Raw genomic sequence first — 15,877 nt, 5'->3', positions numbered from 1 at the left:
TTCATAAACATAGGTGTGCATGCTTATATAAAACTACAGCTGAACATTTGTTATGTTCTTTGTTAATTGTATGTGTATTAATCTTTTCTTACTTTTGTTGACACAGATTTTCACCGCTCTTCACTCCTTTACTGCACATCGGTGGAAATCCATTTCACCATGAGAGTGAAATCCCGCTGGCCTTTGATGGGGAGAACATCCAGGCCCTCGAGGACGTCCCCATGGGACTTGGGGCTCTGCTACGGCTGGATTTTTTATTTTCCCTTAAATTTCCCCAAAATTTCAGAAAAACACTTATGTTCTTTAGTTAATGTGTTCTGGGGATAAGAGAAGTTGGGGTGAAGTTACCAGGGCATATATATATTATACACACATACAATTCATCATATTTTAATATATTCACAGAATCCATATAAAACGTAAGAAATTCTCAGGTAGTCACGACAACCATTCCATTTGCTTTTTCAGGGACTCTCCATAGCTACGAAGCATCTCTCCAAAAATACTCCCAGCAGAACCAAAAATAAACTTTAGTTTCCCAGACAATGACCATATTTCAACCACATTCACACAACTCTCATATCACAGTCACACAATGCTATTCTCAAACATACCTAATCAATTAGTTGTTTTTCAACAATATTTTAACCTGCAGGAATATTTTCACATTTCTATCTCATGGTTAGTTCCTAGGATAATGTAACTCATACATTTACATCTTTCAATAATTCTAAAATGGGGTCCAGATATAAAACAATTTTAGGTGCACCTTACTATCTTATACTATATCATAAATGGTCTTAACTAGTAAACACAGATTCTAGTTTTCATCCAGTTCACACAGATAGCTGACTCAGCCTCAGAGCCTCCTGACTGGGCCCTGTTTACACCTCCACACAGGAATACACACTCAGAGCCTCCTGACTGGGCCCTGTTTACACCTCCACACAGGAATACACACTCAGAGCCTACTGACTGGGCCCTGTTAACACCTCCACACAGGAATACACACTCAGAGCCTACTGACTGGGCCCTGTTTACACCTCCACACAGGAATACACACTCAGAGCCTCCTGACTGGGCCCTGTTTACACCTCCACACAGGAATACACACTCAGAGCCTACTGACTGGGCCCTGTTAACACCTCCACACAGGAATACACACTCAGAGCCTCCTGACTGGGCCCTGTTTACACCTCCACACAGGAATACACACTCAGAGCCTCCTGACTGGGCCCTGTTTACACCTCCACACAGGAATACACACTCAGATCCTACGAGGCTTTTCTAAAAACTACACTTTGCGTGTTTCACTCACCTCTTTTTTTAAACTACGTTCGAGATGTGGTATCCACTCGGCTCGCTGCCTCTCAGATCAAAGGTGGGTCCATTTGTTCTGTTCCCGAAGTGTGGTCTCCCTGAGATCCCAAGTTAAAGGGATCCCTGGAGCACCATTTACCCAGGTCGTCAGGAGCGGTCACCAAGTCAAGATTCACATCCCCATCGCCAAATGTAGTGGTTAATATCAAATGAGACAAACTTATCACACAAGTCAGAGTTATTCTTAAAGTAAATCTTTATTCACTTATAAGGGAGCAGGTCAATACAACACACATAAAGTCAATCAATTGGGTGCCCTATGATAATGATGGCTGGTCGAACAATCACCCCCAGATGATTCATTGAGAGATGAATCAACCCCAGATGATTCGTTGAGAGATGAATCACCCCCAGATGATTCGTTGAGAGCCCCGAGACAAAAGTACAAAGGTCTTTTACAGCCAAGATACACCCCTTTCAACCTACATGACGAACAATAGATGTATAGAACGGGTCACAAGGTTAAGATTTGTATGAAAGATGCTTATAATTCTCAGCAGACAGTATCTGCTGTAAAAACAGTACTCTTTATGTAGAGACCAGGGTCTGGCCCTGGGGTCATCTCTCCCTGGTACCATATATAACAGAAACATTAACTCATGTTCTGGAATGCAGTCTCTAGGTTTTATCACCCAAAAGACATTGTAAATCTCCTGTCAGTGTTTTCTCCCAGAGGCCCATCCTCAGTAGAACACAGACACAATAGTTCTAAGAACCCTCTATTGTGTTGCATAAAACAAACATTTGATGCAATAAAAGTATTATAACATAATCTTGCAATTTTGCTCTCAGTGTCCACTGAAAGTTGACTAGTAACAACAACTGGGACATAAAAGACACCCACCATGAGACCCACTAAATCTGCCCAAGAAGAGTAAAACAAAATAAAAACCCACACCAAACTTAAAGACAGGAAGCAAACCAAAAAGGTGGAGCAACTAAAGGTGTTGACTCTCCACATGTATCAAGACAACTGGAGCACTGGGCCAGACACTCTTAAATAGAACCTGGACCAGCTCAGGTGAAACACCTTCCCACTAACGAGATGGACAAGCCAGCACAGGTGTAACACATACTGACTAACGAGGTGACACCAATCAGTGCGTCCTACGTGCTAACGAGCTAGACGGGCTAACGAGCTAGACGGGCTAACGAGCTAGACGTGCTAAAGTCCAACCTCAAAACACAAAATGGAAAAACCAAAGACTAACACCTTAAAAGTTTGCTCACCATCAACAGAAAACAACTTCTATTTCACATTATAATCAACTACAATGCTTCACCTTCACCAATATAAACATGGTGTCGACTGGATGTCAACAATTAAAAACAAGAAAAAAACATTTTTCCCCCACTAGCTTCTAGAACTCTCCTCTTCCTAAAACTCACTAGCTTCTAGAACTCTCCTCTTCCTAAAACTCACTAGCTTCTAGAACTCTCCTCTTCCTAAAACTCACAAGCTTCTAGAACTCTCCTCTTCCTAAAACTCACTAGCTTCTAGAACTCTCCTCTTCCTAAAACTCACTAGCTTCTAGAACTCTCCTCTTCCTAAAACTCACTAGCTTCTAGAACTCTCATCTTCCTAAAACTCACTAGCTTCTAGAACTCTCCTCTTCCTAAAACTCACTAGCTTCTAGAACTCTCCTCTTCCTAAAACTGACTAGCTTCTAGAACTCTGGTCCCCTTGGAATGAGCCCAAACCAAACTCATCTCCAATACGGAAAAACGTGCAGTCAAAATAAGATCCATGGTAACGCACTAGCTAAACACAAAACACAAATCTTTATGGCTGCCCACCCTTGTGAGAATGAACCCTGATATTCGAAAAGCAGGGCAACAATGTCAATATAATTGCACAAAAAAATTGTCAGTTGGTTGCATAAATAATTATCATTACTAAATGTTACATGAAATGTAAATATGAAATATTTGGTGGGATATCCCCAATGTCAAAACCCAGTTTTAACTTGTCTACATCAATAACCAATATGCAGAAACAGTTTGGGATATATTGAAAAACTAAACATAAAATGTGCTATGAACACAAACATCTGCCACAATAATCATATTACTTGTATTTTTTTAAACCAAGCTCCTTATAAACTGCACAAGCACCAGAAACACTGTTGTTTTGACAAGTAGCAATAAATCACTGATATCGATTAGGGGGGAAATCAGGTTGTACGTGCTGTTAAAACTAACACAACTAAAAAAACACATGGAAATGGGAGATATATTTTACCTCACTGGTTAGAGGACAACCTGCAGAAGACAGTCAGCCACATTTTGGAGTGATGCATTTAAATGTAGGGGTCCCTAAACAAAGGAATGATCAACACTAATTTGTCATCACTCATTAATATCATGTTGAAATCAATTGTACGACAGGAGGGAGATGAGGTTGCACTTCCTGTTAAAAGTAACAACTCAAAAACCACACGGAATCTGGGAATAATGTGTACATCCCTGGTTAGAGGACAATTTGTAGAAAACAGCAAGCTACATTTTGAAGTGTTGCATTGTGATTGAAGTGGGTCACCAACATGGTAAGTGTAACACAACTCTATTTGTGTTAGTCACTTTTTATTAAATCACATAAATAGTAACTCTTCCATTTCAGAGCCTGGATTTTCCCCCTGAGGCTAATATCCATATCATGTTGAAATCAATAGAACAGGGGACAAACATTTAGGGTTCTACATTGTGACATCATTAAAAATCTCCGACTACAATGTTAAAACATTCTACATTGTGAGATTTAATTTCATTTATATCATGAAACAACTCCTTCATGTATGTATTCTCTGATATTTGATCAGAGACCTTTTATCAGATTATCTCTGGGCACAGCTATGAGGTTTCTCTTCTGTGTGTGTTCTCTGGTGTACAGTCCTCTGCCCAGATCGACCAAACCTCTTCCCATATTGAGCACAGATATAAGGTTTCTCTCCTGTTTGTGTTCTCTGGTGGTATATCAGGCTGCTTGACCGAGTAAAACTTTTCCCACATTGATTACAGCTATAAGGTTTCTCTCCTGTGTGTGTTCTTTGGTGTGATATCAGGTTGCATAACTGAGTAAAACCTTTCCCACATTGATTACAGCTATAAGGTTTCTCTCCTGTGTGTGTTCTCTGGTGCACTGTCAGATCTCCAGATTGACAAAAACCTTTTCCACATTGACCACAGCTGTAAGGTTTCTCTCCTGTGTGTATTCTCTGGTGTAAAGTCAGAGAGACAGATGTAGTAAAACTCTTCCCACATTGATCACAGCTATAAGGTTTCTCTCCTGTGTGTGTTCTCTGGTGTAAAGTCAGAGCGCTAGATTGACTAAAACTCTTCCCACAGTGACCACAGCTATAAGGTTTCTCTCCTGTGTGTATTCTCTGGTGTAAAGTCAGAGAGCCAGATGTAGTAAAACTCTTCCCACATTGATCACAGCTATAAGGTTTCTCTCCTGTGTGTGTTCTCTGGTGCACTGTCAGATCTCTAGATTGACAAAAACCTTTTCCACATTGATGACAGCTATATGGTTTCTCTCCTGTGTGTATTCTCTGGTGTGAAGTCAGAGAGCCAGATGTAGTAAAACTCTTCCCACATTGATCACAGCTATAAGGTTTCTCTCCTGTGTGTGTTCTCTGGTGCACTGTCAGATCTCTAGATTGACAAAAACCTTTTCCACATTGATGACAGCTATATGGTTTCTCTCCTGTGTGTATTCTCTGGTGTGAAGTCAGAGAGCCAGATGTAGTAAAACTCTTCCCACATTGACCACAGATATAAGGTTTCTCTCCTGTGTGTGTTCTCTGGTGCACTGTCAGATAGCGAGACTGACTAAAACTCTTCCCACATTGATCACAGCTATAAGATTTCTCTCCTGTGTGTATTCTCTGGTGTGATATCAGGCTGGTTGACTGAGTAAACCTCTTCCCACATTGACTACAGCTATAAGATTTCTCTCCTGTGTGGATTCTCTGATGAATTTTAATGCCTGATGAGGTGAATCTCTTCCCACAGTCAGAGCAGCAGTGAGTTCTCTTCCCTGTGGGTCTTTGCAGGTGTTTCTTGAGGTGTTCTGATCTGGAGAGACTCTTCTCTGCCTCTTCAGCATCATGAGGTTGTTGAGGCTCCCCAGAGGATCCACGATAGTCCCGTATCTCTCCTGTGTGAACAACAAAGTCAGACAGATGATTAAAGGCCCACAACAGCGGTAATCCACTGTAAAAGGTGATGCCAACAGCGGAGCCATGATGTTGGACAACAATTGACGTCTGTAATGAATGTAAAAATTATTTGACAATTGTCTTAAAATGAGCAAGAATAGTCATATATTGTCTTGTTTTCACATGAGTAGTAACATAGATGATTGTAGGCTAGAAATACGTTATTCATGTTGTTGAAACTCTAAACAGTGTGCCAGACGACTTTTGGTCTCCAATATAGGCCCCTTTCTGTGTTTGCTAAAATTGCGGCACGAGTGCGATGCACATGCAATTTGGTTATAGAAACTCCTCCAGCTAATGAGGAAACCACTTGTTATGGATGTACTATATCTGCCTGGAGCAAAAATGGCGAGCAAAGATTTTAGTTTTTCACAATGTATTCTGAAAGTGAATGGGGTTAAACTCAGGGGAGTAACCTCCATTTCCAGGTTGCTTATGAGTGCATTTCACACTACTTTGGATTATAATTGTAAGGCTTGTTTGAATGTCCTGTTTAATATAATGTTTGCTACAGTATTATGAATTATGTGTAATTATAGAAGAACCACGTTAATAAAAGTATCCATTTGGGTGTTGTCAATAAAAGTTAAGATTTAATTTTTTATTTCTCCTTTGTTTAACCAGGAAGGCTAGTTGAGAACAAGTTCTCATTTACAACTGCAACCTGGCCAAGATAAAGCAAAGCAGTGCGACACAAACAACAGAGTTACACGTGGGATAAACAAACGAACAGTCAATAACACAATAGAAAAATCTATATACAGTGTGTGCAAATGGAGTACGGAGGCAAGGCAATAAATAGACCATAGTAGTGAAGTAATTACAATTTAACACTGGAGTGATAGATGTTCAAGTAGAAATACTGGTGTGCAAAAGAGCAAAAAAAGTCAATAAAAACATGGGGATGAGGTAGGCAGTTGGATGGACTATTTACAGATGGGCTGTGTACAGCTGCAGCGATCGGTAAACTGCTCAGATAGCTGATGCTTAAAGTTAGTGAGGGAGATATAAGTCTCCAACTCCAGCGATTTTTGCAATTCGTTCCAGTCACTGGCAGCAGAGAACTGGAAGGAAATGCGGCCAAAGTAGGTGTTGGCTTTGGGGATGACCAGTGAGATATACCTGCTGGAGCGCGTGCTATGGGTGGGTGTTGCTATGGTGACCAGTGAGCTGAGATAAGGTGGCCTAGCAAAGACTTATAGATGACCTGGAGCCAGTGGGTTTGGCGACGAATATGTAGCGAGGGCCAGCCGACGAGAGCATACAGGTCCCAGTGGTGGGTGGTATATGGGGCTTTGGTGACAAAACGGATGGCACTGTGATAGACTGCATCCAGTTTTCTGAGTAGAGTGTTGGAGGCTATTTTGAAAATGACATCGCCAAAGTCAAGGATCGGTAGGATAGTCAGTTTTACGAGGGTATGTTTGGCAGCGTGAGTGAAGGAGGCTTTGTTGCAAAATAGGAAGCCAATTCTAGATTTAATTTTGGATTGGAGATGCTTAATATTAGTCTGGAAGGAGAGTTTACAGTCTAGCCGGACACCTAGGTATTTATAGTTGTCCACATATTCTAAGTCAGAACCATCCAGAGACGTGATGCTCGACGGGCGGGTGCGGGCAGCGATCGGTTATTAGCGATTAGTTTTTTCTAGCGTTTAAGAGCAGTTGGAGGCCACGGAACGAGTGTTCTATGGCATTGAAGCTCGTTTGGAGGTTTGTTAACCTGTTGGGGGTAGGGGGCAGTATTTACACGGCCGGATAAAAAACGTACCCGATTTAATCTGGTTATTACTACTGCCCAGAAACTAGAATATGCATATAATTATTAGCTTTGGATAGAAAACACTCCAAAGTTTCTAAAACTGTTTGAATGGTGTCTGTGAGTATAACAGAACTCATTTGGCAGGCCAAAACCTGAGAAGATTCTGTACAGGAAGTGGCCTGTCTGACCATTCCTTGAGCTTCTTGGCTCTGTTTAAAGAAAATGTAGGATCTTTGCTGTAACGTGACACTTCCTACGGCTCCCATAGGCTCTCAGAACCCGGGAAAAAGCTGAATGATGTAATTCCAGGCGCTGGCTGAAAAACTTTAGCGCTTTTGGCAAGTGCTCTATTAGAGGACAATGGGCTGAGGCGCGTGCACGAGACGACCCCATGTTTTTATTTTATTTCGTCTCTGAACCTAAACACGCTTTCCCGGTCGGAATATTATCGCTTTTTTACGAGAAAAATGGCATAAAAATTGATTTTAACCTGTTATGGCTAGGGGGCAGTATTTTCACGGCTGGATAAAAAACGTACCCGATTTAATCTGGTTACCACTCCTACCCAGTAACTAGAATATGCATATACTTATTACATATGGATAGAAAACACCCTGTTTGAATGGTGTCTGTGAGTATAACAGAACTCATTTGGCAGGCAAAAATCTGAGAAGGTTTCATTCAGGAAGTGGCCTGTCTGACAAGGTGTCGTTCTTCTTGTCTCTGTTTATTGAAGAGTGAGGATCTTAGCTGTCCCGTGACACTTCCTACGGCTGCCATAGGGTCTCAGAAGGCGGTAAAAAGCTGAATCGTGGCTTTGCAGGCTCTGGCTGAAAAAAAGTAGCGCGTTTGGGTAGTGGCTGGTTACAGTACTGTGAGACTCAGGCTCGTGCCCGCGTCGACCGAAAGCTTTGTTTACTTTCCTCTGTTTAGCTAAACGGAGATTCCCGGTCGGAATATTATCGCTTTTTTACGAGAAAAATGGCATAAAAATGGATTTTAAACAGCGGTTGACATGCTTGGAAGTACGGTAATGGAATATTTAGATTTTTTTTGTCACGAATTGCGCCATGTGCGCGACCCTGATTTACCATTTCAGATAGTGTCTGGGACGCACGAACAAAACGCCGCTATTCGGATATAACGATGGATTATTTTGGACCAAACCAACATTTGTTATTGAAGTAGCAGTCCTGGGAGTGCATTCTGACGAAGACAACAAAAGGTAATCAAACTTTTATAATAGTAAACCTGATATTGGTGAGTGCTAAACTTGCCGGGTGTCTAAATAGCTAGCCCGTGATGGCTGGGCTATGTACTTAGAATATTGCAAAATGTGCTTTCACCAAAAAGCTATTTTAAAATCGGACATATCGAGTGCATAGAGGAGTTCTGTATCTATAATTCTTAAAATAATTGTTATGCTTTTTGTGAACGTTTATCGTGAGTAATTTAGTAAAATGTTAGCAAATTCCTCCGGAAGTTTGCGGGGGGTATGCTAGTTCTGAACGTCACATGCTGATGTAAAAAGCTGTTTTTTGATATAAATATGAACTTGATTGAACAAAACATGCATGTATTGTATAACATAATGTCCTAGGTGTGTCATCTGATGAAGATCATCAAAGGTTAGTGCTGCATTTAGCTGTCTTCTGGGTTTTTGTGACATTATATGCTAGCTTGAAAAATGGGTGTCTGATTATTTCTGGCTTGGTACTCTGCTGACATAATCTAATGTTTTGCTTTCGCTGTAAAGCCTTTTTAAAATCGGACAGTGTGGTTAGATAAAGGAGAGTCTTGTCTTTAAAATGCTGTGAAATAGTCATATGTTTGAAAAATTGAAGTTTTTGTATTTTTGAGGAATTTGTAATTCGCGCCACGCCTATCATTGGATATTGGAGCAGGTTACATTTAATTAATAAAAAAATAGTGTTTTATGACAAACCGTTTTCTACAAATCCATCAAGGCACCAACTTTGAGAAGGTTTTAAAACAAAGGTTTCAAACCAATTCATGAATGTATCTAGGTATGTAATGACATGAAAAAAAAGTTGGCTGAATATTATACAATGACTTATCAACAGCTGTAACAATTTCACCCCCACAAGAAATCTTCACTGGCAATTCTAGAATATACTATATAGCCTCAATCTGGTTAAAACGATTATTTTGACCTCATGGATGTCCAGCCTTTGTATTCAGAGTGTAGTGAATTCAGGGGGTAGTCCTGAGCTAGACTCAAACCTGGGTCCAGCAACTGTCAAGCCAACACCTTATAACTGTTACACCAAAATGTCTGAACTTCTTGATGAGGTCGCTAGGTGTTGGGTTACGGTTTCTACAATAGCTTCCTCTATGAATTTGAGAGTGATTACATTTCTCCATCCCCCATCCCTCAGCTGTTTACCAAACCAAGCCTCTGGGCAGCCATTTTGTTGCTGTTTAAAAAGCCCACACAACCCATCAATCTGCAGTTCAAACACTGTTTTGGTAATAAGATGATGGGGTTGGAGAAATGTAACTACTTTCAAATTCATAGACAGGACTATGGATGCAAGGACTGACCATCCATAATATCAACATTATAGTTTTAACTATGTTGAGGCTATACAGTGTTGGTTTACATTGTTTCTAAACATTGGAGTAAAAAAAGCTTATTTGGGGATCTGATGGGGTACAACAGTTGAACTAAGCTCACGAAGCATGTGTTATATTCTTCAAGAACCAATGGCTATAATTAAATAATTTAAAAGTCACAATATAGGTGTAGCAATTGCAGATTTCCGCTTTAACACCACACATCAGTTCAACAACTGCAGAGTTTGTGCCTCTGTATTTAAGACAGTACTTACTAGTGTTAATCAGGGAACGGTTTCTCAAAACCATCTTATGGCTAAGTTCACCGTTAGAACCATTGGACGCCTTAAGATGCGTTTGGGAAACCGGGCCCAGATGTCCAGTTTCCTCCTCTATCGATGTAACAGTCATCTCCCCCTCTTCCTCTTTCACTCCATAAACTGCATCCTCCTCTTCTTTTACTGTAACATCCTCCTCCTCTTTCACTCTGAACGCGTCTTTTTCTTCTTTCACAGTAATGGCCTCACCCTCTACTTCTTGTTTTACTGTGATATTCTCTTCTTTAGCAGGAGAGTAGCTCAGTGACCGCATGGTCGGAGATGTTAGCTAGCTAGGCTAATGCTAAATTAACCAGCCCGCTAGCTGACCAATAACAACACCACCGTAAATATGAAATTAAATCTGATAACTAACTAGACGACAGAAGTGGTTTTAAAACACAGTGGCTAATATACACTAAAGCGTCTAATGAGCTTAATTGGTTCGGCTATTTGGTCTACAAGCTACCGAGGAGGCTGAATAACTGTTGCTGCTGTTGAAAGAAGCGTTCCGTCCACTACATTATACGTCACACCAACAGCATTACCTTAAATTCCCAGACCGCCATCTGCTGACTGGAGTGGGTAACGCAGTTGAGTAAAATGTATACTTTATTTTCAGACAAGTTTGATTGTAGGAAGATTTTTTTACTCACCAGTGTAACAACACAGTGTGGTTAAAGACTTAGTAAGCTAGTTGTAGTCACGATCTGGTTCCCTATAAGGACAAACAGTTATGTTTTTTGCGTTATTACAAATGTATTGTAATGAAACAGCAGGGAGCAGGTCTCGAACCCTCGACCTTCAAGCCCGAAGTCCAGCGCGCTATCGACTGTGCCGCAAAAGCTCGAACGGCAGAGTCAATATCCGTGCTTATAAACCCAGGGTCGTTACAGTATTAACTTATTTAGGGAAATCTTCTAAACTACCCACAATGCACTATTTTCCAACGTCATATGTATTATCAACTCTATGCTACCGGGTTTGTATGCCAGTGTAACGGTGTAATGAAGTTACATTTAAAACATTTATTTAACCTTTATTTAACAAGGCAAACCAGCTAAGGACAAATTCTTATTTACAATAACGGACCCGTGTCTGTAGTTTTGATCCCGGGTCTGTAGTGATGCCTCTACCACTGAGATGCAGGACCTTAGACTGCTGCTCGTGTGTTTACATTACTTTCAGTGATAAAGGTATGGGATTCTGGGTAATCCACAGCAGATTTATGGAGAATTTGAAAATTGGGTGGTCCTGGGATAGAAATGCATAAAGTTGACATTAGATCATAAAATCCACCTTTTAAATCATAAATTAGCAATTTATGTTTTAGTAACTTCTGTTGTTGGTTTGGCCCCTCTTTATATGTTATTTGCCGAATCTCAGTTTTCCATGTGGGTTTTATGCTGAAGTTCCCTCTATCAAGTTGGTAGCAAACTGGAAAATGCATCTTCTTTAGGAGTGCTATTTATATCCTGTCACTACTGATCATTCATCCACACTGCATCTTCTTTAGGAGTGCTATTTATATCCTGATCATTCATCCACACCGCATCTTCTTTAGGAGAGCTATTTATATCCTGATCATTCATCCACACTGCATCTTCTTTAGGAGTGCTATTTATATCCTGATCATTCATCCTCACTGCATCTTCTTTAGGAGAGCTATTTATATCCTGTCACAACTGATCATTCATCCACACTGCATCTTCTTTAGGAGTGCTATTTATATCCTGATCATTCATCCACACTGCATCTTCTTTAGGAGTGCTATATATATCCTGATCATTCATCCACACTGCATCTTCTTTAGGAGTGCTATTTATATCCTGATCATTCATCCACACTGCATCTTCTTTAGGAGTGCTATTTATATCCTGATCATTCATCCACACTGCATCTTCTTTAGGAGTGCTATTTATATCCTGATCATTCATCCACACTGCATCTTCTTTAGGAGTGCTATTTATATCCTGATCATTCATCCACACTGCATCTTCTTTAGGAGTGCTATTTATATCCTGATCATTCATCCACACTGTGTGTCTCATCAATGCAGGTAATTTATGACATGTATAAAGTATGTGTTTTATAAACTCATGAACACCAGCCAGTTTATCAGCCCGGTTCTGTTAGTTTAGGTGGATTATACTTCTTCACCACCAGAGGGGGACGTTGAGTAATATTTCAGGTTAATTTGATATATTTTGATACTAAATTGGATGACAGTTTATTCTGATGTTGTATTTATTTTATTAGAGTACATTAGGAATTAGTAGGAATTGTTAAATCCACCATGCGATCACAAAAACTTTGATAGACATTTCAACAACAACAAAGTTAGTATATTATTCGGCAGATTTGTGGAGAATTACTATCGGAGTGCTATTTATATCCCGTCACTACTGATCATTCATCCACACTGTGTGTGTCCCATCATTGCAGCTTTGGAAATAAATGAACTATCCATCCATTGCTCCTTCCTGTGTTGACTCACTGACTTGAGGGACGGGAACAGGAAGGTCGATATCTAGCTCAAGCTTCACCTCATACCTTTCATGAACTGTGTGGTTGTGTTATCTAGTGGGAAGCCGTTAGCACAGTAGGCTCTGGTGCCTTCTTGCTGTGGGTTCAAATCGACAGAGGAAATCAACCTGCTTGCTCCTTTTTGTTTTGACAACTTTTCATTAGGGATGTTATGTTTGATACCGGAGCTACGAGGCCTGCGTCCAAATCGATAAGCAGTAAACTTCAAAGCAGTGTACCGATGCCTGTATCACTTTATCAGCAGCACGTCATCAATGGCGTCTGAAGCTTCATTTGATCAAACAACCACCTGATTGGTTTGGTATTGGGCTTGTTCGACACTGCAGGTGACTGCCGACTGACTGATCTACAAATCACCTTACATCATAAATAACTACTCATTATTATTTATAAATCAGTCAGCCAGTGACCATTTACCCACAATGCAGCATGGATTTCATGCTCTCGAACACGGCCAGTGGTTTAGTAGATGACATAAAGGCTATGCTGCTACGGTGTGTCATCTATAATAATGACATAAAGGCTATGCTGCTACGGTGTGGGATACCATCTATAATAATGACATAAAGGCTATGCTGCTACGGTGTGGGATGTCATCTATAATAATGACATAAAGGCTATGCTGCTACGGTGTGGGATGTCATCTATAATAATGACATAAAGGCTATGCTGCTACGGTGTGGGATACCATCTATAATAATGACATAAAGGCTATGCTGCTACGGTGTGGGATGTCATCTATAATAATGACATAAAGGCTATGCTGCTACGGTGTGGGATGTCATCTATAATAATGACATAAAGGCTGTGCTGCTACGGTGTGGGATACCATCTATAATAATGACATAAAGGCTATGCTGCTACGGTGTGGGATGTCATCTATAATAATGACATAAAGGCTATGCTGCTACGGTGTGGGATACCATCTATAATAATGACATAAAGGCTATGCTGCTACGGTGTGGGATACCATCTATAATAATGACATAAAGGCTATGCTGCTACGGTGTGGGATACCATCTATAATAATGACATAAAGGCTATGCTGCTACGGTGTGGGATACCATCTATAATAATGACATAAAGGCTATGCTGCTACGGTGTGGGATGTCATCTATAATAATGACATAAAGGCTGTGCTGCTACGGTGTGGGATACCATCTATAATAATGACATAAAGGCTATGCTGCTACGGTGTGGGATACCATCTATAATAATGACATAAAGGCTATGCTGCTACGGTGTGGGATACCATCTATAATAATGACATAAAGGCTATGCTGCTACGGTGTGGGATGTCATCTATAATAATGACATAAAGGCTATGCTGCTACGGTGTGGGATACCATCTATAATAATGACATAAAGGCTGTGCTGCTACGGTGTGGGATGTCATCTATAATAATGACATAAAGGCTATGCTGCTACGGTGTGGGATACCATCTATAATAATGACATAAAGGCTATGCTGCTACGGTGTGGGATGTCATCTATAATAATGACATAAAGGCTATGCTGCTACGGTGTGGGATGTCATCTATAATAATGACATAAAGGCTGTGCTGCTACGGTGTGGGATGTCATCTATAATAATGACATAAAGGCTATGCTGCTACGGTGTGGGACGTCATCTATAATAATGACATAAAGGCTATGCTGCTACGGTGTGGGATACCATCTATAATAATGACATAAAGGCTATGCTGCTACGGTGTGGGATACCATCTATAATAATGACATAAAGGCTATGCTGCTACGGTGTGGGATGTCATCTATAATAATGACATAAAGGCTATGCTGCTACGGTGTGGGATACCATCTATAATAATGACATAAAGGCTATGCTGCTACGGTGTGGGATACCATCTATAATAATGACATAAAGGCTATGCTGCTACGGTGTGGGATACCATCTATAATAATGACATAAAGGCTGTGCTGCTACGGTGTGGGATACCATCTATAATAATGACATAAAGGCTATGCTGCTACGGTGTGGGATACCATCTATAATAATGACATAAAGGCTATGCTGCTACGGTGTGGGATGTCATCTATAATAATGACATAAAGGCTATGCTGCTACGGTGTGTCATCTATAATAATGACATAAAGGCTATGCTGCTACGGTGTGGGATACCATCTATAATAATGACATAAAGGCTATGCTGCTACGGTGTGGGATGTCATCTATAATAATGACATAAAGGCTATGCTGCTACGGTGTGGGATGTCATCTATAATAATGACATAAAGGCTATGCTGCTACGGTGTGGGATGTCATCTATAATAATGACATAAAGGCTATGCTGCTACGGTGTGGGATGTCATCTATAATAATGACATAAAGGCTATGCTGCTACGGTGTGGGATGTCATCTATAATAATGACATAAAGGCTATGCTGCTACGGTGTGGGATGTCATCTATAATAATGACATAAAGGCTATGCTGCTACGGTGTGGGATACCATCTATAATAATGACATAAAGGCTATGCTGCTACGGTGTGGGATACCATCTATAATAATGACATAAAGGCTATGCTGCTACGGTGTGGGATACCATCTATAATAATGACATAAAGGCTATGCTGCTACGGTGTGGGATACCATCTATAATAATGACATAAAGGCTATGCTGCTACGGTGTGGGATACCATCTATAATAATGACATAAAGGCTATGCTGCTACGGTGTGGGATACCATCTATAATAATGATATAAAGGCTATGCTGCTACGGTGTGGGATACCATCTATAATAATGACATAAAGGCTATGCTGCTACGGTGTGGGATACCATCTATAATAATGACATAAAGGCTATGCTGCTACGGTGTGGGATGTCATCTATAATAATGACATAAAGGCTATGCTGCTACGGTGTGGGATACCATCTATAATAATGACATAAAGGCTATGCTGCTACGGTGTGGGATGTCATCTATAATAATGACATAAAGGCTATGCTGCTACGGTGTGGTGTGTCATCTATAATAATGACATAAAGGCTATGCTGCTACGGTGTGGGATGTCATCTATAATAATGACATAAAGGCTATGCTGCTACGGTGTGG

At 40.5% G+C, this 15,877-nt stretch overlaps 1 protein-coding gene across 1 annotated transcript; it reads right to left on the bottom strand.

The window, feature by feature from the left end:
• Positions 1-2,934: 2,934 nt before the first annotated feature.
• LOC145876206 (uncharacterized) lies at positions 2,935-5,351 on the bottom strand (the record flags this gene model as incomplete). Its single annotated transcript, XM_082971993.1, has 1 exon — positions 2,935-5,351. A coding segment is annotated over one exon (1,137 nt), but the record flags the coding sequence as incomplete, so codon positions are not given.
• Between the last annotated feature and the right edge of the window lie 10,526 nt (positions 5,352-15,877).

This window comes from Salmo salar, unplaced genomic scaffold (genome assembly GCF_965601325.2).
Source record: "Salmo salar unplaced genomic scaffold, fSalSal1 ptg000519l, whole genome shotgun sequence".
Lineage (NCBI taxonomy): Eukaryota > Metazoa > Chordata > Actinopteri > Salmoniformes > Salmonidae > Salmo > Salmo salar.
Note: the sequence above shows the minus strand (reverse complement) of the source record. Positions and strands in the feature narration are given on the sequence as shown.